Genomic DNA, 27,620 nt, shown 5'->3' with positions numbered 1-27,620 from the left:
ACTGACTTCCACAATGGTTGAACTAGTTTACAGTCCCACCAACAGTGTAAAAGTGTTCCTATTTCTCCACATCCTCTCCAGCACCTGTTGTTTCCTGACTTTTTGATGATCGCCATTCTAACTGGTGTGAGATGGTATCTCATTGTGGTTTTGTTTTGCATTTCTCTGATGGCCAGTAATGATGAACATTTTTTCATGTGCACATGCACACGTATGTTTATTGTGGCACTATTCACAATAGCAAAGACTTGGAACCAACCCAAATGTCCAACAATGATAGACTGGATTAAGAAAATGTGGCACGTATACACCATGGAAAACTATGCAGCCATCAAAAATGATGAGTTCATGTCCTTTGTAGGGACATGGATGAAGCTGGAAACCATCTTTCTCAGCAATCGCATGGACAAAAAACCAAACACCGCATGTTCTCACTCATAGGTGGGAATTGAACAATGAGAACACATGGACACAGGAAGGGGAACATTACACACCGGGACCTGTTGTGGGGCGGGGGGAGTGGGGAGGGATAGCATTAGGAGATATACCTAATGTTAAATGATGAGTTAATGGGTGCAGCACACCAACATGGCAAATGTATACATATGTAATTAACCTGCATGTTGTGCACATGTACCCTAAAATTTAAAGTATAATAAAAAAAAACAAAAAACTGTGACTTAAACCTAGGCTAAATGCCCATCAATGGTAAACTGGACAAAGAAAACATGATACATATACACCACGGAATACTACACAATCATAAAAAAGAATGAGATCATGTTCTTGGCAGCAACATGGATGGAGCTGGAAGCCAAAATCCTAAGTGAAATAATGCAGGAACAGAAAACCAAATACTGTATAATCCTCACTTAGAAAGGTGAGAGGTAAACATTGAGTGCACGTGGACACAAAGACTAGAACAACAGACACTGGGGTCTACTTATGGATGGGAGGTAGGAGGAGGGAGATAATAAAAAAACTACAATTGAGCACTATGCTTATTACCTGGGTGACAAAATAATCTGTACCAAACCCCTATCACACAAAATTTACCTATATAACAAAACTGCAAATATACCCATGAACCTAAAACAAAAGTTTTTTTAAAAAAATCCTAGGCTTCTGTTGAAGCCTATGGGCTAATTTTTTCATGATACTGCCTGTGCTTGTTAAATGAATAGATATAAAGCATAAGGTCTAGCACAAGTAATCTAGTTATAAGCAAACTGTTATTTTTATTTTCTACTGATGTTTATATTCAGTATTTTTTTCTTTCCCTGTGTTGGAGATTTATTTTAGAGTAACCTAGTCTCATTTCTGTTTACATTTCAGAGACATTTGTAGGTTTTATTGTTGATGTTTTTTTTTTTGGCAACAATATATTGAAAAACCGAAATGTCATGAAGTTACTGAAAGTAGCTATTCCACATTTCAGTCTCCAATCTTGTTCCTAATCTCAAAATTTTGAACATCTACCTGATTTAAATTTCTTTGAGAAGTTTTTTGGGTAGGATGAAGGAACACGCTCTAGAGTTACTGGGTGTTTTCTTTTTTCCTATGAGCCACCCTGTTTTATTCATACTCTTGCCAAGCTTCCAGCACAGAAGCTTTCTCTGTGATAGATTTTCTCTGGTATGAAATATTTTTTCTCTTTCTCAAAATCACTATTAATGAACATACTGGAAAATGGAGCAACTAATTTTGGCTCTGAATGTAACCACTATGAAAATTTTCTAAAATATCCTAGCTAAAATATCTAAAATATCCTTGAAGCTTCTGTTTCCTCACTTAAAACCTGAAAAGGTTGGACTAGATGAGGAATAAAAAATATTCTAGTAGACTGAACTGTATGGAATTAGCATTTTTGTAGGTAAAAAAAAAAAAAGTTGATTATTGGCCATTTCATATGATCTAACCTAAGAGATTAACTATCTTGCAATTTCAGGTTAAATATTGATATGTATTTATATAGAGAAAAAGTAGCAGTGTGCAGTCTTCTCTATGAATAACTTCTCCTCAGAAGAGGCTGAGATACCAGCAAAATGTTATGAATTCTTTTGGAATAAGTAGGGGTTATTTTGGAAGATGCTCAGAATCTTGAAATTGTGATTTAATAAAAGATCTGTTTTTTAAATGTTTATAGCACAATGTAGTATGTAAGCATTACTGTATAATTGAAAACAATATATGTGAGTATTAAATATAGCTACAGAACAGTATTATTTGCCATCAACTTTCCATTTTTTAAATATATTTTCATGATCCTAATGGTTTTACAAGTACCAGTAAACTAGAGCTAGGCTTAAGGTATTATCCAACGGTTTCTCTCTAACTAAATTTGATATGTCATGTAACTCTTTTCTGATTTTAATAGAAATTCTGACTATATAAAGTCAACACACGCACACACAATATATTGCATGACTGAATTTTAGTCTTTAATCCATAAATATTTCTTTTGCTGAGAACTACAGAAGATAAAAATGCAGAATCAGACATAGGCCTTGTCCCCAAGGACCTTGCAGTCAATTTTAAGGTACTGTTCAATCTAAACCTGTCCCATTCTAACTTCCGGACTTGTGTCTTTTGCTAGCAAACTGACTTCATATTCCTTTTTGATAAGTGCTGGAGCTGGCTGGGACTGGCTTATATGAGCCCATTGTTAAATACGCAGGAATTTTGCAAGGCAGTTGCTAAACTGTTATTAGTTTGCAACTGGCCATGGTGGAAGTATTTACCCCACAGAAATTGGCAGATGCTATTTATGTGGTTTTTTTTTTTTTTTTTTTTTTTTTTGCCTGAGAGGCACTTTGCCAGTATACCGCCAGAATTCACCAGGCTGGCAGTTGCAGTAGAATTCTCCAAAAGATATACATCTGGTTATTACACAAAGACAGAATTATACAATCTTACACACAGCTACGCTGGGGTAGGATAAAGTGAGAGATCTTGGAGAATTGTGGCTGAAGAAAAATAACTTCAAAACTAAGACAAACACCCTTAGTTTAGATAGTGAGTTCAATTTCTCCTTATAGCCTTTTCAGGAATACTGATAACTTCCCAGGGAGAAAGAAATGGCTTTTTTTCACTACCTACAACATAATTCACATTGATAAATATCATATGTAATTCACATGAGGACCCTGTGAGGTTATTATTTGCTGATAGATTTTTCTTTTGTTGTTTTTGCTTTATTTTTTATTCCCACTTTAAAAGCAAGGCTAAAGGCACAGGTGTGTCCCGTGGTTAGTAAATAGCCGAGTTGGGATTTAAACACAGGCCATGCTGACTGCAAGACTGTCCTGCCTCTACCACACTGTTTTCCAGGCAAGAGCATCTGATAAGTAGGGCCAATGATTTTGAGTGTCATCTCCTTTTTTATCCCTTAACATCTTCCTTCCCCCAGATTAGCTAACTCATACATAAGAGGCAAGAAGGCTTCTTGGAGAGTTTCTGAAGTCAAGATTTAGAAAATTAGTGATTTGTATAATTCATACCCAAAGAACCAATCGCAACTTTGCCTTCATGTCCTCATTTGCAAAATAACTATTGCAAGGAAACAGAAATGAAAATATTTAACATCTGGAGTTTATTATACTGAAGCATTATAGAAGCGTAGAACATTAGGATTTTGTCATTTCTATAGGCTAATGTCTCTCCATACCCTTCCTATTATCTGTCACTTTTAAGGACAATTTTTAAAAATATTCATGTTTTTTGAAGTGGGGAATAAGCTAAAATAAGGAATCTGTTTTTATCTCTCAGTTATAAGATAGGCAGATGACAGTACTCAGCCTCATGTTACTGAATATGTGCAGGGAGTGAAAAAGACTTCTAATTAAACAAATGCCATTGGTTACCAAATTTAAAGGACTGCTCTAAATGGCCCTAGTCATTAATCCTAAAAAAAAGAAAATCGATGTGTGCAGAATGTTCTCTGGTGAATTTTGGTCATTTGCTTTTCCCAGGAATATTCACTGACTATATCACATAGTCTTTATATAGCTCAATAATGAGCAAAAGAATAAAAGGAGACAGAAAAGAAGGAATCAGTAAGTCAGCACTGACCTAATTATTACAAAGTGAATGTTTTTACAAGTAACCTGCAGGCAACTCAGGAGTGAGGAAATATTTTTGTTCAAGCGTTTCAATATTTCTTATGCATCATAAAGCTTAAAGCAAAAAGAATAGCATTCAGCCATAATTGATGAATAAGGGGAACCCTGAATTTTAGAATAAAAATGTTTACCTGTAAGTTGGGTTTAACATGATAAAATAGGATAGTCAAGACAAAGGTTGCCTTCTGTTTGGCCATAAACAAGTGTATTGGGTTCTATTCCAGGAAAGAAAGAAGGACTCATTTTCTTCATTTTTCCTTCCTTCCCTTATTTCTCTCTCTCTGTCTTAGAACTTTCAGGCTCAGGGTCTTTAATTATAACATTAATATAGGAAGGAAACATTTACTGATTTGACCTGTATTTTTTTAAATGTGTTTTCATAATATTTCAATGTAATTTGGAAAGCAAAGATAATAGATAATACATAGAAATAAAACTTAAAGTAGAATATTAAAAGCTAGCCTTTATTTTATGCTTATTCCATTGCTCACCGAGGCTTTCTTCAGAACACAACAAAGGTATCCAGTTCTGTCTAACTTCTACGATTCTATAAAAAGGAAAATTAAAACATAGGCCAGGATTACAATTGTATATAATCAATACATGTAAGAACATGTATATATTTCAAATCTGCAATTTTCCAAAAACAAAGACCATGTGTCATGATTATCACTTCTTTGTCATGTACTCAAATTTTTTCATGAACTATGGTATGACTTTGTCAATGCTAATTATAGACTTACCTTGCTTCATAAGAGACAGCAGCAAAATTCATGAGTTTAAGTTCTAGGGAGCTAAAAAACAAATAAACAGATCAATGGAAACTTTGAACTGTGATAAGCACTATGATGAAAAGTTCGTAGGCTATGAATACATTCCATATATTCTCATTTTATTTTCTTGGGCTTGAGCAAATAAGCATATAAATTATTATTTTCCCAAGACCTTTCATAAACTTTATGCTAAGATTAACCATTCATTTGTATGTGGCATTTTCCTAACCCCTACCTGCATCTCCTCAAACCCTCTGAAAGAATACCCTATATAGGCTAGACCCATGTTTTGCCCTATAGTTCTGTTATGTAAGAATCACTAAAAGGATTGAGATTGAAACCTCCAGGAATTTCCCCATGGACTGTATTTGTTCTTTTAAATAACTTGAAGATAGATATGGGTTGGCTGTGTTCCCACCCAAATATCATCTTGAATTGTAACTCCCACAATCCCACATGTTGTGGGAGGAATCTGGTGGGAGGTGAATGAATCATGGGGGTGGGTCTTTCCCGTGCTGTTTTTGTGATAGTGAGTAAGTCTCATGAGATCTGATGGTTTTAAAAATGGGGGTTTCCCTGCACAAGTTCTCTTCTCTTGTCTGCCGTCATGTGAGACATGTCTTTCACCTTCTGCCATGACCATGAGGCCTCCCAGCCATGTGAAACTGTAAGTCCAATAAACCTGTTTATTTTGTAAATTGCCCAGTCTCGAGTATGTCTTTATCAGCAGCATGAAAATGGACTAATACAGTAAATTGGTAGTGGGAGTAGGGCAGTGCTGAAAAGATACCCAAAAATGTGGAAGCAACTTTGGAACTGGATAACAGGCAGAGGTTGGAACAGCTTGGAAAGCTCAGAAGAAGACAGGAAAATGTGAGAAAGTTTGGAACTCTCTAGAAACTTGTTGAGTGGCTTTGACCAAAATGCTGATAATGACATGGACAATGAAATCAGGCTGAGGTGGTCTCAGATGGAGATTAGGAACTTCTTGGGAACTGGATCAAAGGCGATTCTTGTTACGTTTTAGCAAAGAGACTGGCAGCATGTTGCCCCTTCCCTAGAGATTTGTAGAACTTTGAACTTGAGAGAGATGATTTAGAGTGTCTGATGGAAGAAATGTCTAAGCAGCAAAGCATTCAAGAGGTAACTTGGGTGCTCTCAAAGGCATTCAGTTTTACATGGGAAACAGAGCATAAAAGTCTGGAAAATTTGCAGCCTGACAATTTGATAGAAAAAAAAAATCCAATTTTCTGAGGAGAAATTCAAGCCAGCTACAGAAATTTGCAGAAGTAACAAGGAGCTGAATGTTAATCCCCAAAGCAATTGGGAAAATGTCTCCAATGCATGCCAGATACCTTGTGGCAGCCCCTCCCATTATAGGCCCAGGGGTTTAGGAGGAAAAAATGGTTTTGTGGGCTGGACTCAGGGTCCCTCTGCTGTGTGCAGTCTAGGGACTTGGTGCCCTGCACCCCAGCCACTCCAGCCATGACTAAAAGAGGCCAAGGTACAGCCCTAGCTGTTGCTCCAGAGGGCAGAAGCCCCAAACCTTGGCAGCTTCTACGTTTTTAAGCCTGCAGGTACACAGAAGTCAAGAATTAAGGTTTGGGAAACTTTACCTAGATTTCAGAAAATGTATGGAAATGCCTGGATGCCCTGGCAGAAGTTTGCTGCAGGGGCACGACCCTCATGGAGAACCTCTGCTAGGGCAGTGCAGAAGAGAAATGTGGGGTCTGAGTCTCCACACAGAGTCCCTGCTGGGGCACTGCCTAGTGGAGCTATGAGAAGAGTGCCACCATCCTCCAGACCCCAGAATGGTATAACCACTGACAGCTTGCACCATGCACCTGGAGAAGCCACAAACACTCAATGCCAGCCACTGAAAGCAGCCAGGAAGGAGACTGTACCCTTCAAAGCCACAGGGGTGGAGCTGCCAAATACCATGGGAGCCCACCTCTTGCATCAGCATGACCTGTATGTGAGACATGGAGTCAAACGAGATCATTTTGGAGCTTTAAGATTTGACTGCACTGCTGGATTTCGAACTTGCATGGAGCCTGTAGCCCCTTTGTTTTGGTCAATTGCTCCCATTTGGAATGGCTGCATTTACCTAATGCCTGTATCCTTCTTGTGTCTAAGAAGTAACTAACTTGCTTTTGATTTTACAGGCTTATAGGTTGAAGGGACTTGCCTTGTCTCAGATGAGTCTTTGGACTGTGGACATTTGAGTTAATGCTGAAATGAGTTAAGACTTTGGAGGGCTGTTGGGAAGGCATAATTGGTTTTGAAATGTGAGAACATGATATTTCGGAGGGGCCGGGGGTGAAATAATGTGGTTTGGCTATATCATCACCCAAATCTCATCTTGAATTTTAACTCCCACAATTCCCACATGTTATGGGAGGAACCTGGTGGGAGGTGATTGAATCATGGGGACAAGTCTTTCCTGTGCTGTACTCGTGATAGTGAGTGGGTCTCATGTGATCTGATGGTTTTAAAAATGGGAGTTTACCTGCACTAGCTCTCTTCTCTTGTTGACTATCATGAGAGATGTGCCTTTCACCTTCCACCATGATTGTGAGGCCTCCTAGTGACTTGGAACTGTAAGTCCAATAAACCTCTTTCTTTTGTAAATTGCCCAGTCTCAAGTATGTCTTCACCAGCAGCATGAAAACAGACTAATACACAATTGGATTAGCCTCTAATTGTGCCTGACTTTCTAGATGTCCTTAGAGACAGCACTTGATACAATGGAGTGGGACTCATTGCTCTGTATATACTGCCTTCTTCTAGAGGCCCTATTTAGTCCAGTGCATCGCCATTGCTGTCTTCAAATATTTGTGAGTACCACGCATACAGGGCATCATATCCATGATGAAGGAAAACAACAGGCTGGATTTAGGTTCCCTCTGGAAAGTGCCTCCCATTTATGGCAAGACTCACAAATGTAGGGGTGTTTCCAACTCTACAAAAATATTTAGGATTTCCTTAAATAAAGTGTCTATCTGGAGTCTTTGGCATATATATAACAAGATTGGCAATGTATTGAGAATTTGAAGTTAAGTGATAGGCATATTGGGACTCATTATACTATTCTTTTTTTTGGTGGTGAAATTTTCCAGTTGTAAAATCTTCACATATGCTATTTAATTTACATGCCATACCATTTTTCCATTTAAAGTTATGCAACCATCACCACATTAGTTTTCTAACATTTTGTCACCACTAAAAGAAATTCTGTATTCTTTAGCATTCACCTCTCATCTTCCAATCCCTCCCCCAACCCGTCAGAAGCAATCTCTCATCTACTTTCCGTCTTTGTATATTTGCCTATTATGTGCATTTTACATAAATGGAATTATACACTGTGTGGTCTTTCATGAGTGGCTTCTTTCAGTTGAGATAATATTTCAAGGTTCATCCATATTGTAGAATATATCAGTACCTCATTCCTTTTGATGGCTAAATTAATGTTGTATTGTATGGATATACTACATTTTGTTTACCCATTCCTCAGATAGTGGGCATTTGGATTGTTTTCACTTTTTCTGGCTATTGTGTGAATAATGCTGCTATGAACATTTGTAAATAAGTTTTTATGTAGATGTATGTTTTCAATTATCTTGGGTATATACTTGGGGAAGGAACTGCTGGGTCATTCTTAATTCTATTTTTAACCTTTTGAGGAACTGCTAAACTATTTTTCAAAGAGGCAACATTGATTTACATTCCCACAAGCCACTTTTACATTCCCACCAGCCAGTTGTATGAAGATTCCATTTTTTTCACATCCTTGCCAATATTGTTATTTTATTTATTTATTTATTTATTTATTTGAGATGGAGTCTTGCTTTCTCACCCAGGCTGGAGTGCAGTGGCGCGATCTGGGCTCACTGCAAGCTCCGCCTCTCAGGTTCACGCCATTCTCCTGCCTCAGACTCTCCCGAGTATCTGGGACTACAGGCGCCCGCCACCATGCCTGGCTAATTTTTTTTTTTTTTTTTTTTTTTTTTTGTATTTTTAGTAGAGACGGGGTTTCACCGTGGTCTCGATCTGACCTCGTGATCCGCCTGCCTCGGCCTCCCAAAGTGCTGGGATTACAAGCGTGAGCCACTGCGCCCGGCCGCCAATATTGTTATTACGTGTTTTTTAATCACAGTCATCATAGTGGTTGTACAGTGGTATTTCTTACTATCCTAGTTTTGTATCTGTTTAAAACTTTTATAACAAAGAACTTTTAAAAATTATAAATATTAAATTCTCTGAGTTTGTTAAACAGTCTTTCGCAGAAACATTTTATTGATAACAAAAGAGACTATTAAAAAAGTAGCCACTGCCTCAATCCATATTTTGAGGTCATTGATTCTTAAAATATTATATTGGTATAGTATAGAACTAGAGAGGATTTTTTTAAGTTTAGAAGATTTATTGGTTCTTTGAGCATATATGCAATCCTAATATGCTACAAACCCTCTCTTGCAATACCATCATGAAAACACGCATCATCTGCATACAGGATGTTTTGTCGCTATTGCCGGATTTTAAGGTATATTAGTTAAAAATTGACTTTCTCTTTTAGAAAAACTGTGTTTGGAGCAATTATTTAGATTCTTATTGTGCATAAAAAAGTAATTCAAGGTCTCTCTTTGACAATGACTATTGACTTGTCTGACATATTCTTGATTAAAGGATCAACAAACCTTTTCATTTCTAGAACATGAATATTTATTAAAGCAGATTAGAAATTTTATCTATTGTTACCTAGGATCTTTTTCCTAATACCTATTGTTCTGATGGACAATGGCATATTCTGAATTACTTCCTGGTCTCCCAGGAAAATGGCAAGTTAGTTACATTAGAATGATCATTGGGCGATTTATTTCCATGTTGCATAATTGAAGGAAAATCTATTAACATTGCTTGAAATAAAAATCTTTTAAAATATTTTATTAATTGGCTTTAATCTCACTTTTAATAGAGTAATTATTTTGGAATAGTTTTATTCTTTTCTTTATAATCTAGTGGCGTTTGTGCAGATATAATTTTAAGTAATGAGCCCTAATGCAATCAGTAATTAAAATTATAGCCAACTACAGGTGCTGCTAATTGTTAATCAATTAGATGCAGAACGATTGCATATCTAATTGAAATAGTGATTGAAGTATTGATAGTTACCCATACTTTTTTCAAAAGTAAACTACCTCTAGCTGTTCTTAAGTTGGAATAAGTTGTTGAGAATATTTTCGCAACTACTCTCTCACTCATTAACTTGTCTGATCTTTGGTGGAGAATAGACTTGCTCTTTCTGCATGTATAAATAAAATTGGTACAGTAGATCAGAATTGACCTGACTGGCTGTTGAATGAGTCTGTGAATTTTAATTGGTTTATTTGCATATTAACAGGCCACATTCTGCAGATGGTTGTGTGGGTTCTGAGTATCCGGATTTGGCAAATACTAGGACCATTATATAGGAATGTAACAGTCATTAAACAATGATAGAATCCTTGATTTACCAGGAGGCTGCAGTGGGTATCACTGTCAACCTGCTGATCAGCCTTTACAGACATTAATTAGTTCACGTATTTATAACAATTTGGTGGTAAGAATATCTGCATGACAAAAAAAGGTTTGATATTTATTCCTTTTGAAAAATCATTGTTGAAATTTGCAATATAGGCTCAAGTTTAGAAAGCAACATTTTACCTATACCATCGTAACTGAAAACTATTTTGCAGTTTCTAACCATTGAATCACACGAATAGGAGACAGCAATAGTAAGCAAAGACTGGGTAATGTTATTTGTGTTTCATGATTGATCAAATCATAATCATTCTAATTTAGAGGCATAAATTCTGTACAAAGCCAGAATTTATTTTCTCAAAAGGGGACTATAGTATGGTATCTATTTATCTTAATAGATTTAAGTAAACCTGATTTACCAAGAGCATTATAGAATCTTTCACTGGAAAGAATCAGTCATGTTCTTCAAGGAAAGGGTTTGAGTTGAATATGCCTGTTTGAGCACCATGCCTAGAGTGTAGCAAGCATTTGGGATGTTTATTGAACAAATTAATAAAGAGACTAATGTAAATTATAGTGAGATTTTCTGCAGACATTAATAAAAAAAGATCATTAACCATCCAAAAATAGTGTTTTAATTTTTATTTTTTAAAACCAGCCATGTAATTTTGAGACTACTGAGATCTCTTGATTGTGCATCTGACATGATACTTCAGATGTAACATCTCTTCTCTCAGCTGCCAAAAGTCACCTATTAAGCTAAATAAAAATTTCCAAGTATAGACTGGGATAAAGGAAAGAAATTTAGGAGAAAACTACTTCAAAAAGTTTCCTGAAAATGTTCTCTTTTTCAGAAAATGAGAATGGATTTAGATTTGTGTGCTTGAGGAGAGGGACCAAAAATCTGAGCAAATACCATTTGATTCAAAGTAACAGAAATGAAAAACACAAGGACAGGTGTTTTATCCTTGTTTGGTTGCATGGTATGCTATTTGTGAAAGCATTGTACATGACACTATTTTTAATCCAGCAATTCTATTGTCACCTGAACATTTATGGTTTCGATGTAAAGTGTAAATAGTAAATCATATTATTGGTCTATCATCTGGCATTACCTGAAGATCAAAGAGAGAGAACAATTCCATTTACCTCATCCCTGGTAGGAATATTTGTCAGGATGCCTGAAATCTTCATTTCCAACAGGAGAAAGCCACAAAACACTTGTGATTCTGAAAGCAGCCTGCTGTTAACATGAGTTATGTGAATCTGATCTATAATCTTACCTGACATTTGGAACTCAAATATTTTCCTTATTTCTCCAAAACAATTAAAATATTTAGTCTCACTTCATTTTATGAAACATAAATAGCTATGTAAGTACTCTGTAATTACTGTACATTGTAACAAATGACCTCATAAATACATTGTAATGTCCCATGTAATTACATGTTAAATCGTGTCTTTGAGATGGCTGCTCTGAGATTGAAAGCCTGCTGGTTTTAGAGATTAATTACTTGGGGCCTAATTTGACAGTTTGCTTGAAGATAGGCCTCTGTTAATAGCCACTTCTGTGGTTTCATAAAAGAAAACTGTTTCTTCACAAGATCTTATTTCCTTATTTACTAAAGACCCAGCTGTACATATTTATCCCTGAATATTGGCCATACCTAAATTTTGCTGTATATAAAAGCAAAAAAGTAAAAAGGGCATGGTTCTGTACAGGAAGAAGTTGATTTGCAATTATACTTCTCCCATCAAACACTATGACTCATTTTATGACAATAATTTTAAAAGTTCTGGTTTATTAACTTAAAAAGATGTTGGGGCCCAGCGCAGTGGCTCACACCTGTAATCCCAGCACTTTGGGAGGCCGAGGCTAGTGGATCACGAGGTCAGAAGTTCAAGAATAGCCTGGCAAACATGGTGAAACCCCTGTCTCTACTAAAAATACAAAAATTAGCCAGGTGTAGTGGCGGGATCCTGTAATCCCACCTACTCAGAAGGTTGAGGCAGGAGAATTGCTTGAACCCGGGAGGCGGAGGTTGCAGTGAGCTGAGATGGTGCCACTGCACTCCAGGTTGGGTGACAGGGCAAGACTACATCTTGAAAAAAAAAAGAAAAAAGATATTGGAGTATAAGATATTGTAAAAATTATGTCATTTTTTTTCTCTGATTAAGTGTTATACAGTCTATAAACTAATATTTCATTTTGTAAGAGCCCAAATTTGTTTGTCACAATTATTTTATCATGAGTGCATTATTATAATACCCTAAGATCTCAGTGGTTATTCTTGATAAATGCATCTTATCCTATAGTTGCCATTTTTATATGGCATGAATCGTATTTAAACTTTCTTTCTCTTTGACTCAGGATGCTTAAATATCTGGTGAAATAAACTTTTCTCAAGTTGTACTACTCACCTTACTGCTCAAATTCTATCTTAGTTTCCATGTTCCAAAACACAAAGGAAATAAGAAATAAGTGAACACTGTATTTTCTGCCTTAAATTATATACTGGCCTATTGTCTTATGGCTTTCTAGGGTGTAATTTTACATATAACTCCCCGGATGTATTTCTATTCCAGCTTTCTTAGGTCTAGTTCCTACATCAAATATATTATATTGCTTTGAGTAGTTTTATTTAGTAGAAACGAATAGTCTGAGAAAGGACCTAGTGATCTGAAAGAGTTAATAAGCCCTTCTCAACATCCAGCTTACTTCTAAGGAATGATTTAGGCACTGGAGAATTAAGTCTATTGATACTGACAAACTCCAAAATGTATTACTCGTAAAATCACTTTATCATGAACTCTAGGGAACAACCAAATTGCTTTATTGTAATGGAATTTTGTCAAAACGTGAATACCTCCTAGAAATTACATTTCCAGTTTCTAGGACCTAGAAGAAACAAGCCTGGCTACTAGGCTATGCATAGAAAATTATCAGATAAAAAAATGCTATTTTAAATCCAGGAACTTGAAAAAAGAAGATGTTAGGTACACACCAACCTCACTGCTTTCTTTTCATGTCTTTTTATTCTTTGGGCCCCACCCCCCTTTTTTTTCCTGTAAACTGGGCTATACTCTGACATTTGGGCGTCATTTTCTTAGTCAGTTTAGGAATATTAGATTGGTTTTCTTAGTTAGCGAAGAAAGCCCAGCTGGCAGGAAGGATTAATTGATTTTTCTTTATTTTTCTTCCCATAATAGAAACCATATATGGTTACGTATCTGAGAACCAACTCGAATAGAGCTGTGGTAATCAGTGGAAAAAATGATGTTTCTATGGGTCATTCATCTGAATATGGCAAAATTTACTATTTAAAAAAAACCACCTCAGCCAGGCACGGTGGCTTACGCCTGTAATCCTAGCACTTTGGGAGGCCGAGGTGGGCAGATCACCTGAGGTCAGAAGTTCAAGACCAGCCTGCCCAAAATGGCAAAACCCTGTCTCTACTAAACATACAAAACATTATCCAGGCATGGTGGTGGCTATCTGTAATCCCAGCTACTAGCGAGGCTGAGGCAGGAGAATCACTTGAACCCGGGAGGTGGAGCGGTGGAGCTTGCAGTGAGCCGAGATCGTGCCACTGCACTCCAGCCTGGTTGACAAGAGTGAAACTCCATCTCAAAACAAAAACAAAAACAAAACAAAACAAAACAAAGCAAAAAAACAAATCTTTACACAATGCTGAATGGTCTTTGAGAAGCAAAAGAACATTTCTCAGAGATTTGTAATCTAATCGTTGCAATCAGATTAAGTATTTATGAAGGTAATTCAGCCACAATGAGAATCACTCCATTTATTTATTTTTATGTCTGCGAAACCCAATCGTGTGAGGCCAAAGTGACTTGTTACTTAATTATTTTAAAACTTGCTTCAGTTTTTAATGTCATTTTGTGTTTCAAAACAGTTATCCATACTACTCCTACTGCTAATCATGACAATCGTGACATGGGAAAACTAAAATAAGAGCAAAACTTTGTATTTTGTAGTGTTTTCAATTTTCTAAGCCCTTTCTCATTGATCACCTCTCAATAACTAGGGAGAGATAGGTATAATGTTGTAATACGTACAATTGATGCAGCTGTGTAAGTAATTTCTACTGTCACTTAGCAAATTAATGAAAAGCTGAGAGTAGAACAATATGCATCCATCTTCATATAGTCCTTGAATACCTTTTATGTGCCTTTCTCTAAATGATTTAGAAATGCACACTACACTTGATCTTAGCCAAAAAGCCAAGAAGCAATAGGAATGCAGCTAGACAGAACATCTAATGAGATTTTCTAAGCACCGCACCAGATATAAAAATTAAGAAGGCCTCAAATATGTTTCTGTGCAGCTGTGCCCAGGATCTGAGATTTATTTAACATTTGGAGTTAAATTTTTAAATAGATTACTGGTGTTTTTTAAATTTTTATTTTAGTTTCAGGGGTACATGTACAGGTTTGTTATATAGGTAAACTTGTGTCATAGGGGTTTGTTGTACAGATTATTTCGTCACCCAGGTACTAAGCCTAGTACTCAATAGTTAATTTTTCTGTTCCCCTCTCTCCTCGCACCCTACACCTTCAAGTAGGCCCCGGTGTCTTTTGCCTCCCTTTTTGTGTCCAGGGATCACTAGTGTTTATGGTCCAGAATTAACATGCAAGTTTGGGGCTACAGTTGAATTAACCTCATCACTAGAGAGATGTCTGTGGGCTACCTTCAGCTATTGTCCACTTTTCTCCTGATAGAGTTCCGAGCTTCATATTTAAATAACTTAAGAAGTAGTTTTTTATATACTACTTTGAAAGTGTGCAAAATACCAGCCTACCAGACTGTCAAATTATTAGTCTCCACTGGGCTTCCTGTGTCTCTGTGAACAGTCATAGTTTGGGGATCTCACATTGAAGGTTTGGAAACCTATTTGACCCTAATTTGCTGGTTCAAGTCCCCTGTGCTTCTACAATGAAGTGGGTTGGATAAGTTAGTAGTTTCTCCTTTTTTTTCCCTTAGAATTGTGAAGTTTGAGTTCCAAGAATCAGATTAAAGGAGCAGAGAAAAGTGGTGGCATGTCATTTTCCCAAAATCAATTTAAATTTAGCAGAGTTTGGCTAAAAAATATAAAAACGGAATATGTAAGAAGTGGAGCATAATTCAGATAATATTTCTTACTGGTGTACATGATTTTTTTTAAAAAAAAACCCTAATTGTGTTGATTGTATACACTTGAAAAAGCTCTTGGGGATGAACAGGCATGGAGTTCAGAGCCAGTGGCAGGAGGGCTGTGCCTTAAACCAGAAGAAGTGAGGTGATGAAGGCTGTCATTCAAAAAGACAGTATCCAGAGAAGTGGAGTGGTAGAAAGCGGTTATGCCTGATAGGGGAGTCAAAAAAGACTGGAGAGACATTTCTGGTTGTGAATCAGAAGGCTAGAACGTTTTGCTGCTTCAGAGCGCTAAAGCAGGTAACATGCCTGAGTTCAGAAAGGGTGGTGTATGTTGGAAGGGAACTCTGCCAGCCTCTGATAGAGTCACAGAGGAGACAGTCATTGCTGGAGGACTCAGCCTTGCATGTCTTGGAGGGACCTGGCAGATTAACAAAATGAAGGGGGGTTCACCCAGAAACAAGGCAGTGTCCCCACCAGAGAAACCCTGTTACAAGAGCTGGGACCCAAATCAAAGTAGATTATTTGATTTGAAGTTGAATCATCTGAGAAATTGCCCCAGGTTGGCTTACCTTTTCACGTAACCAGGGAAGGGATTCTCCCAGAGTAGGTAAAGGAGAGCTTAATCTCTGGGTAAGAGTTCCACTGGCACTGTTTATAAGAACCAGGGGCCAGCAGGGCAAAGAAAAAGATAAGATTGTTTTACAACTATATAAATGTATTGATGAAGAAATGTTTGTATCATTTTCAAGCTATTAAATAAAATCACAACAGCTTAGCCTTTATTTTTTAACAAAGCAACGTTTCTTGCTTCAATTTAAGACATCTTCATAAAATTTTATTTAAAATCAAATATTACTCAATGTGCACATAAACATACTTTATTACTGCACAAATAGTTACCTCATAGTAATGTCAGAGTTTTCCCTCTGGAAATGTATCACATTGATACATTTTGTCTAACAGTTGTCTACATGAAATTACAGATCTCAACTTTAGTATTCTACCCAAATTTCTAACTTCCCTTAATACAAGAAATTATAAATATATAATGATAAACTTAAAAATATGTCAAGTCAACAAAAATAGCATATAACAGTAGGAAAAAATATAGGCCTTTATTATATCTTATTGACATTTTATCATATCCATGCTGGGTTAGTAAAATAAGTTTATAGGTTTACATAGTTTATAAAAAGACAAAATTGTTAATGAAAATTGCTTACAAATACACATAATAGAGTTTTTCCATAGATATTTATGTTCTAGCTTGAAATTCAGTTAGATGTTTTCAGGATCTATAGAAATGTTTACCAAGTATTTAGATAGATATTGTAAGTTAAACATTAAATGTTGCTATTTTATAATTTTGAGATTATGAGTGTAACATTTGTTCTGAATGATGAAATTTGAAAACTGCCTTTTACAACATTAAACAGAATGAATCCATTTGGGTAATCTTTGTTTCTGTATCCTCTGAGTGTTTCCATTTGTTGAAAATCTGGTAGGTAAGTCCAGTGTTGTTTTTTTTTTTTTTCTTTTGGAAAGTGGATTATTTTGCAGAAAACCTTATCCATGTAAATGCATTATTATCTACCGTATTGCCTATGTCAGAAACCTGTCATTCTTGATGACTTGTTCTCCTTTGCATTTGACATTCAATAATTCACCAAATCCTGTCAGGTCTACCTCCAAAAATCTATATGGGATCTCTTATTTTGCTGTATCCCAAGGTTTCTTCACTACCCATGCCTGGAGGTTCTATTTGGTACGGTAAGAAATGTGAATGGTACCCTGCACAGAGGAAGTTGCTCAATAAATATTCATAGAATAGAAGTTACAAAAGTCTTCCTAGACAATTTCTCTCTCTCAGTGCTCCTTTCAGTTCACAGGTCAGTGCACAAATAAATAGGCCCATATTCTTGGCATTGCTACTCTACATGGTCTTGCTTCCTCCTTCCTGCTCTTTTCCACTTCTGCTTTTCTTTATTCTTCCTACCTGCCACCCTCACGATCTCTCAATCTCTCAATCTCTGGCTCTCTGGACCTCACTGTCAGTCTCTCTTTTTCTTGTTCCCTTTTCCTCGCGGTTTGCCTTAAAGTAGTTCTGATTTACTACATAAATATTATGTGCCAGCACTCTGATGGAACTTTCACACGTTCTCATTGTCTCCTTTCATTTGTACCATAATCCTACAAGGGAGGGACTGCTATTAGCTCACACTGCTGATGAGAAAACTCAGTCTCTGAAGGCTTATGTTGCACATTCAGGGTCACACACTGACTAGAAAGGGAACTGAGATGGGTGTGAGCAGTGTGACAGTAGAGGCTTGGGCGCCAGTTAGCTATGGCAATATTCTGGGCAATAGACAAATCAAGGTCGGAATTAGGGTAGTGTCAGAGGAAATATACATAACTGGGCAGAAAAGGGATTCAGTGAAAATAAATTATTTCAAAGTACTGATGGGCACACTTTAATGAAAACCCTCAGGGCCTCATGCATACTGGGAGCATATTTTACTCTGAAAGCAACTTCCTGTGCGATTCAAGTCACGAGAAGTCCAAAACTGATTTTAAATTAGTTTTCAAGATACGTAGATTCCTGCTATGTTCCAGCCAAGGCATTCTTATTTGCTGCAAGAACTTTCAGAGTGCCCTTCATAGCTTTCTATGGGAATTCCATCTAGATAAAACCATCTTTTTTAAAAAAGGCTTTTTGCTAGAGTAACTGACTGTGTTTGGCGAGGATCAAAACGGGTTTGTCTTCACTTGAAGGTCACTCTGGAGAAAGTAAGGCAGAATGCCAGTGTGCGGTGGGAGATGTGGAGTTAAAAATATAATAAGTTTATGAGATGTGGCTTCTGAGAAAAAATTGGAGTGGTGGGCTTATCAACCTCTTTTCCTGTTTTCTCACTTACTACTCCTATACACCTACAGTGGAGAAAAAAGAAAGCAATGTTTCAATGGATCCCAGGAAAAGGCTAACACCACATCACTGAATTGGACAGGACTATCCCAGGCAGTTTGGAGATTGGCCAGTGACACCCTTTGTTTTAAATCAATTAACTCTTTTCCGTCAGGTTTACTTGGCAAATAAATAATTTTAAAGAGGGGCTGGAGGAATTAGAGGAAGCTAAATTTTGCAGCTCTTCTTTTCCCAAATATGAAGAAAACCGAAATTATTCCTTGATTCGGATAGAACACTGCAAGTGATAAGGATTAATTTCTCCCTGTCAAGTAATAAAAGGACCAAAAGTCAAGTCACAGCTACTAGAATTGATTTTTCAAAAGTCAAAGGTCATGTGTTAAGTACTTTTAATAAAAATCATTGCCAGGGTTGCCCATGAAAGCTAGGTTGTTTTAAAAAATGTTCCCGTAACAGCGACAGCTTTTGGTGGCTTGCTGAGGGAATGGGAAATAAAGTCTGAACTACTGGGCAGTGGCAAAATAGGTCTCATATAGAAAATAAGATGCCTTATACCGTTAAATAAGAAAAGAATGTCTGAATGCTTTCATTTAACTTCCTAAAACACAATATAATTTGGAGCCTCCAGCTGTATCATCTACTAAAGAACCTAAGAAGAAAGAATTTAACTACCAGAATCTTTGCAATCTGCTGACGCTTGAAATCAATGAGAAAGCACAAAAGATGCTAATAAACTTAGCTGCTACCTACAGATGAGGATGAATGAAACTGATAAAAATCACTTCCAAAGATGAATAATAACCATTCAGGGGGTTTCCCTCCTGGTGTGTTGAGTGTGTAACTGATTATATTAATTAATTGCTGCTTGGCATTGATATTAAGGTATTGGCTATGTGGGAATAATTTAAGCGATCACTGGAAATCCTCAAATGTGATAAAGAAAAATTGTCAAAATCTATTACTCATGTAATCATAGTATAATTAAGTTCTCCAGGCTTATCAAGTGATTTACATTTGGTAGACATACTAAGCACAATTGTTCTCTCTTTTTCAGTATGTACATGGAGATTCAGATCACTTATTAGACTCATTGCCGGGGATGGTGGCTCACTCCTATAATCCTAGAACTTTGGGAGGGTGAGTGGGTGGATCCTTTGAGCCTAGGAGTTCAAGACCAATCTGGAAAACATGACAAGACCCTGTCTCTACAAAAAATACAAAAAGTATTTAGCCGGGCACATGGTGGCTCCTGCCTGTAGTCCCACAGGAGGGGGAAGGATCGCTTGAGCCTGAGAGGTGTAGGCTGCAGTGAGCCCTGACTGCACCACTGCACTCCACTCTAGCCTGGATGACACAGAGAGACCCTGTCTCAAAAAAAAAAAAAAAAAAAAAAAAAAAAAAAAAAAAAAAAGGCTTACAGATGGTCACTCGGCAAAGTTACAGCAAAACATTAATTGGAAATTAAAAGGTTCTAATTCTTGTTCTAAGGTTTAATATCTGCATTTGTATTTTCGTTTTCAGCTTGAATTTATTTTTGACTTTAAAAACAGCTGTAGTCTTCAGAAGGTGGCCCTCCTTGATTTTCCAAGGGTTTTTATGGGAAAGCTTATTGGATGTATTTTAAAAGAATAATTTAAATTCAAGTTTTTAAAGAGAATAGTTAATAGGAGAAATTAGATGAGTATAATTGCCAAATAGAATCCCTGTGATTACTTATTTTAGTGTGAAATAATGAAAGGAACATTAGACCCTACAGTTGGGAAGTCTTCCATTGATAGTGCAAGGTAACCTTGGGCCTATCCTTCATTTAGCTGTGCCTCAATTTCCTTCTTTGTAAAATCATCAATGGTGATAATATCTGCCATTTCACCACTCACCACTAAGATGAGTAGTGAAACATAAACTATGACGATTCTTTTAATTCTGGTTTTCTTTCCTAGTTTCTAAAACACTGGGGAATAAAGAATATGTCCACACATGTGCACCTACGTGTGTGAATGGTGGGGAGAAGGGCATAGATGGGCATGTGTGTATTTAAGGCTGTGGGTTCTTTGCAGCCAGGGACTCTACACTATTATTTTATGCATTATTTTATCTCCCAAATAACTTAGCCAAATGCCTTAAATGAACACATTAATCCAACCTTCTCTCTCTTTTGCATGGCCTGAAAAATTTTGTAATTTTTTCCCAATCTACCTTTCCTTTTCCTTGTCCTATATGTCCTTTGCTTTAGCCACTAAGAGACTACATGAGCTTCCGTTGAAGATGCTTGATGTTGTCATTACACCTTGAGCTTGTTCTTGATATTTCCTGTTTTAAACACCATTCCCAACCCCTCCATGAACTCCCAATCACACTTGAAGGATGAGTTCCTTGTAAAGTCCTTCTGATCATATGACATGGAATTAATAACTCTTGGACATTCTACTATAAACCTTAGTACGTTGTTTTTTCATTATTAGTTTATATGTCTCTTTCCTCAGCCAGAATGGGTAAACCATGACTTATTTACATGTTTACCACAGCAAGAATGTAGTTGATACATGTTGAATGAGTAACAACTAAATGAATTAGACTCTCAGCCTCTTGAACTTCTCATAGGAGGCAATATTAAGCAGTAAAGAATGTCCTCTTTTTGACTCATGTTATCTCAGTTAAAATTCTGCCTATTGCTGGATACATGTCCACGTTATTTGACCATTCTTGTCCCAGTTTACCTGATTGTACAAAGGTCATAGCAATAGACCTTAACTCACAGAGTCATAATGAGCATAAAAATATAAACAATGCAGAGTGCTTAGACCATTGCCAGGTCTAAAGTAAGTGCAAAAAATATGTTAACAAATAGTAGTTAAGACTGGTGCTTAATTTATCACACTTAAAGAATAGTGGAAACAAAGTAAAGGATCTCAGTGCGATAGTATTTTGATTATATTCTACCAACTTAATCAAATCAATTGTATGTAACTAGATTCCTCTGAAATTAGTAAAAGATTTTTATTATATAAGTACAGTTGCTCCTCATTATTTACAGATTTTGTAGTTGCAAAGTTGCCTGCCTGCTTGCTAAATTTATTTGCAACTCAAATCAATACCCGTGGTGCTTTGTGGTTATGCTTAGAGCAGGGTAAAATTTGAGTTGCCAAATGTCCATGTTCCCAGCTGAGGTTGAACAACGAGATGCTCTGTCTTCTTGTTTTAGCCCTCGTACTGTAAACAAGTGCCCTTTTTGAGGTCTATTTGGTGCCATGTTTTTGTATTTCTGTGCTTTTGGTTGGTGATTTTTCTGTTTAAAATGATCCCAGAGTGGAGTGCTGAAGCACTGTCCAGTGTTCCTAAGAGCAAGAAGGCTGTGATCTGCCTTATTTCTGGCATTAAAGTTCAATGTTAAAGAGTTGACAATACTGTCATATTAAATAAGGTGTCATTAAATAGAAACACACATAAAACAAGGTTGTGTACCTATCAGTTGACAAAAATATTGTAACCAGAGGCTCGAAGGAACCTAAACCTATATTTCCTCTAGGAGCAATATTTCAGTATTCTCAAATTCAGTGTTGGGGTGAGGGCAGCTATACAGAAAATAACAAAGTAAGTTACTCAGCAAGTAAGTGCAAATTTAGATTATATTTTTTTTCTTGTCTCAGAGAAACTTGTTTGTAGAGCACCAGCTAATTTGTAGTAGATCTGGAAGAAGGAGTTGGATTTCTATCTCCCTGGAGAGTCTAGCTCTGCCTCTGCTCCATGACTGAAGTGGGGACAGGGAGGTCCTGGACAAATCCATTATTTGACGTTGGTTCTGGATTCTTTTCTTTCCTTTTCCTTTCCTTTCCTTTCCTTTCCTTTCTTTTTCTTTCCTTTCCTTTCTTTTCCTTTCCTTTCCTTTTTTCCTTCCTTTCTTTCTTTCTTTCTTTCTTTCTTTCTTTCTTTCTTTCTTTCTTTCCTTTCTTTCTTTCTTTCTTTCTTTCTTTCTTTCTTTCTTTCTTTCTTTCTTTCCCTCCCTTCCTTCCTTCCTTCCTTTCTTCCTTCCTTCCTTCCTGTCTCTCTCTCTCTCTTTCTCTCTCTCTCTCTTTCTCTGTCTCTTTCTCTCCTTCTCTCCTTCTCTCTTTCTCTCTTTCTCTCTTTCTTTCTCTCTTTCTTTCTTTCTTTCTTTCCTTCCTTCCTTCCTTCCTTCCTTCCTTCCTTCCTTCCTTCTTTTCTTTTCTTTTCTTTTCTTTTCTTTTCTTTTCTTTTCTGAGATGGAGTTTTTCTCTTGTTGCCCAGGCTGGAGTGCAATAGTGTGATCTTGGCTCACTGCAACCTCCACCTCCTGGATTCAAGCGATTCTCCTGCCTCAGCCTCCCAAGTGGCTGGGATCACAGGCATGCACTACCACGCCTGGCTAATTTTGTATTTTTAATAGAGATAGGGTTTCTCCATGCTGGTCAGGCTGATCTCGAACTCCTGACCACAGGTGATCCACCTGCCTCGGCCTCTCAAAGTGCTGAGATTACAGGTGTGAGCCACCGCACCCAGCTGTGTCTGGATTCTTTCTAGCAGCCAGTAATTTGTTTCTACCACCTCAGAACAAAAAAACAAAAAACAAACAAACAAAAAACCTCTGTGTGCTTATTTTAAAACTTAATTTAAATATTTTCAGAGTATTATATGCACATTATTTTTTAAATTAAATAGTACTAACAAGCATATTACAAAAACAAATAGGCCCTTTCTTTCCCCTCCCCAAACCCTGCCTCCATTCCCTAAAGACTGCCTTATGATATTTGGCTGTTTTGCTTTTCTTTTTCTGACATTTACCTTTATGTTTCTCATTAATCTACCTATTTAGATGTCTCTTAGTTTACCAGTTTTAATTCATCATTTTTAGATATCATCTATTGATTTATTTTTATGTCAGGATTTGGTGCTGACACACTTCTATCCTCATTTTCTTCCCCAGTCTCTTCTGTTTTTCCAATGCTGCTTCTCCTCCTCTTCCTTCTTTTGTTGAGGTGTAATTAAAATAAATGAAATTATAAATCTTAGGTGTTCAGTCTCATGAATATACTAGTATTCTAGGGCTGCCATAATAAATATTGCAGACTGTGTGGCTTAAAAAACAGGCATTTATTTTCTCACAGTTAGTGAAGCTAGAAGTCCAAGATCAATATGTTGGTAGATTTCATTTGGTTTCTTCTGAGGCCTCACTCCTTGGCTTATAGATGGCTACCTTCTTGTAGTATCTTCACATGGTTTTTCTCTGTGTATATCTGTGTCCTAATTTTCTTTTAGAGACACCAATCATGTCATATTTAAGACCTACCCTCGTGAACTAATTTAAACTTCGTTACCTCCTTAAAGGACTTACCTCCAAATTCAGTCAGATTCTTCTAAGGTACACGGGTTATAACTTCAACATATGACCCTTGGTGGGCAAAATTCAGCCCATAAATATGTATTTTGACAATTGTATCCATCTGAGTAACAAACATGAAATGAATATGCAGATTTCCATCACCCCAAAAAGTGTCCTCGTACCCATTTCTAATCAAAACCCAGAACAACTATTTAGACTATTCTGACTTCTAATACTGTAGATTAGTTTTGCCTATTCTTTAGCTTCACATAAATGGAATTAAACAGTATGTACTCTTTTGAGTCTGGTTTTTCATCATATTACATCTTCTGTCACATTACAATTTTCTTCATTGTCTTCATTGGTGTTTGTTGCCTTTTAAATATATTTTTTTTTTCAGATTGCACTCTTTTCCTGGAACACATCTTTCATTAGCTTCCTGTTAAGGAAAACACAAACAGATATCTTAGAAACCATGTATATCTGAAGTATCCCTATACTGTCCTTAGCATATATTCTTATACTTGTGTTATATTATCTTTATGCTTGCTTATTTGACTAGACATAAAATTCTAGACTTAAAATCCTAGATTAGAATTTTATGAGTAATGTTCTGTTGTTTTCTAATATCAAGTGTTGTTGAGACATCTGATGCCATTCTTACTGCTGATCATGTTTTATGTGACCTGCTTTTTTCCCCTCCATTCTGGAAACTTGTGGATCCCCTCCCCACTCTCCATGAGGCTCTAGTATTTTACAGTAATGTGCCTTGAAATGGATCTGTTTTGCATTTATTTTGTTTAATATTCCACAATCTTTTTCAGACTAGAGTCTCAAGTGTTCCAGTTTTGTAACGTTTTATTGGGAAAGGGGTCATTTTATCATTTTTGCTAATTTTCTACCTTTTATTTTTCCTGCTTTTTTTTATTCTCTCATCTTATCAGAGGTGTTGGAAATTGAGAACCAAATCTCTAATTTGTTATCTTTTCTCTCCCATTTCATGTGATAATTTATTTCCACTGAATTTTGAGAGATTTCTTTTAATTCATCTTCCATCTTATCTATTGAATATTTAACTTGTGCAATCAAACTATATTTGTAATAAGTTTTTTAAAATCTTTCAATATTCTTGTGTTTTTATCCTGTTGATGGATGGATTATCATTTCTTAGATTACCAGGGTATTAATGACTTCTTTTTGGATTTCATTCTTTGCATTACTGATGTTTCCTTCAGGTGCTATTATCTTCTTATGTATTATTTTTTCCACTTTCCTTTATGCTAAGGGCCTTCTTTGATGTCTGGTAGTCTTAAATTGTCAGTTTACATTAAAATTAAGTATGAAAAAGCTGATTTTAAACTACAGATTTTGGCACTTGAGTTGGACTTATTAAGTAGTGAAATAGGAGAGTTACTGACCCCCCTTGCAGGATGTGTGACTTGTCTGTTTGGCTGCTGCACCCTCAAACCCCTTATGGGACAGGGAGCATGCAGATGGGCAGGAGCTGGGGTGAGCACTTTTGGTCTCTGGGCCCACAGTAGCATCTAGGGGTGGGTGTCTGTGACTCCCAAAGCCCCAGTGAGTGTGCTACAGTGCTCTTTCAGCTCTGCCATCTGCAGACAGCTTAAGTGTTAACCAGCTCAGTGCCCTCTTGGTACCTGGGTTCTCGTCCAGCATCCAGGAAGAATCAGGTCACATGAACAAATTGAAGGATGGTAAATGTGGGGGATTTTATTGCCAGATGGAGGTGGCTCTCAGCAGGATGGATGGGAAGCTAGAAAGGGGATGGAGTGGGAAGATGATCTCACCCTGGAGTTTGGTGGTCCCATGGCTGATCTCCTACCCGATCATCCCCAGCTGAACTCCTCTCAATGTTCAGATGCTCCTTCTCTTCTTTTCTTTTCTGCCACACTGCTCTTCTGTTCCTCTGCTCTTCTGCTAGTCTGCTCATTTGCTTGTGGAACCCGGGGTTTGGGGTTAATATAGGTACAGGATAGGGGGACGTGGCAGGCCAAAAGGCAACATTTGCATGTGAAAACAGGAATGACTGTTCCCATTTAGGGCTGTGGGTTTCCAGGCTTGAGGGTGGGGCCTTTTGCCGGAGAACCACCTTCTTCTACCCAGTATTTCCCTGTCTCCTGTCCATATCAGTAGTAGCCTCATTTTTGGGGAATTGATCGGGGATATGACTGTTTTTTTCACTCTGGGGCAAAGGTTATAATTTTCTCTAGAGAAGGATTCTCTGATATTCTACCCAAGAAGCATATACCTGGTCGCCATTGCTCTAGGTATCATATGAAGGAACAAGACATGGGTAGCTCACATCTTTAATTTAATTACCCTTGCCTACATCCCTGTTCTCTCCTGTGTTTAATATCTCTGAATCTTTGGCCTCTGAGTTGAATATCCACAGAGGATAAAGCTACCAACACCTCCAAGGTCAGGGAGTGTTAGTAGCCTGGTTTTACTGGGTATGGGTAGAAATCTGATCTGAATGACTTTCAGTCCTTCCCCTCTTTCAACATTGTGCTTGGAAGTCCTCCCTTCCAAGTTATATAAGCAGGAACAATGTCCAGGCATCCCTGACTTTTGTCGTGCTTTTCATTGCCTTGCTTTTTCATTACTGCCTCTTAAGAAGGTATTTAGTTTTCAGGCTCTCTTCTTTGGCTCAGTCACCCTATGATATGGTTTGGCTGTGTCCCCACCTAAATCTCATCTTGAATTGTAGCTCCCATAATTCCTACCTGTCATGGGAGGGACCCGTTGGGAGGTAATTGAATCATGGGAGCAGGTCTTTCCTGTGCTGTTCTCATGATAGTAAATAAGTCTCACGAGATCTGATGGTTTTATAAAGGGGAATTCCCCTACACACGTTCGCTTGCCAGCTGCCATGTAAGACATGTCTTTGCTCCTCTTTTGCCCTCTGCCATGATTGTGAGACTTCTCAGCTATGTGGAACTGTGAGTCCATTAAACCTCTTTTTCTTTATAAATTACCCAGTCTCAAGTATGTCTTTAATTAGCAGTGTGAGAACAGACTAATACACCATATCTCCCTCCAGTTTGCACCTTCCAAATATTAGTTGACATCTCTCATGCAATATAGCCTTATTTTCTACTGTTTTATGGCTCTATATCATTTAGAATATTTTACTGTCATTTTAGCAGCATATGCAAAGGAGAGGTGATAATACATTCAATCAAAGGAATTGTGTGTTTTTGTCAAAACCAGACAAATAAGAATGCTGTCAGATTGTAAGAATGAATTTAATTTGTCTTTAAGTGGCAATCGCTAACACTTCTTGCTTCTCTGCTTTCTTCACACTTATGTTTGGGTTACTTCTTTGACCCTGTCCTGTTGTCCTTTCTTTCTTCAATGTTTTAATTTACATCTATTATTTTACAGAGTATCAAAGTCAGCTGGCTGCCACCTCCATCGGGAACACAAAATGGATTTATTACCGGCTATAAAATTCGACACAGAAAGACGACCCGCAGGGGTGAGATGGAAACACTGGAGCCAAACAACCTCTGGTACCTATTCACAGGTCAGTGTTCACATGGTGTAGTCTTGCAAGGTTTTGATGAATTAAATGCTTTAGGAATAAAATATACTCTCACTCCAAAGGAACATTGATTTTTTTCCTGGCATCCTGGCAGGTGACATCTATTGGCTGGAACAACAACAACCTTTATATTTTTAACTTTACATTCTCTATGATGTTTTCACTATATATTTCTCTCTGGATCATCATCTTAATACATGTTTCATAAAACTTTTATTCATACTAGTT

General features: G+C 37.1%; 1 protein-coding gene and 1 pseudogene across 2 annotated transcripts in view; one reads left to right on the top strand and one right to left on the bottom strand.

Annotated features, from left to right (window-relative positions):
* DCC (DCC netrin 1 receptor) overlaps positions 1 to 27,620 on the top strand; it is a 1,203,407-nt gene that overhangs the window by 947,071 nt on the left and 228,716 nt on the right. For both annotated transcript variants that reach the window (XM_055298749.2, XM_055298754.2), the window contains exon 13: positions 27,233 to 27,374. In XM_055298749.2, coding sequence (XP_055154724.2) covers positions 27,233 to 27,374 — 142 coding nt within the window. The remainder of the gene's footprint in view (positions 1 to 27,232; positions 27,375 to 27,620) is intronic.
* Positions 14,509 to 14,668, bottom strand: LOC129461821 (uncharacterized; annotated as a pseudogene).

The sequence above is a fragment of the Symphalangus syndactylus genome, chromosome 1, assembly GCF_028878055.3.
Source record: "Symphalangus syndactylus isolate Jambi chromosome 1, NHGRI_mSymSyn1-v2.1_pri, whole genome shotgun sequence".
NCBI classification, from domain to species: domain Eukaryota; kingdom Metazoa; phylum Chordata; class Mammalia; order Primates; family Hylobatidae; genus Symphalangus; species Symphalangus syndactylus.
The sequence above is the reverse complement of the archived record's forward strand: the minus strand, read 5'-3'. Positions and strand labels throughout refer to the sequence as shown.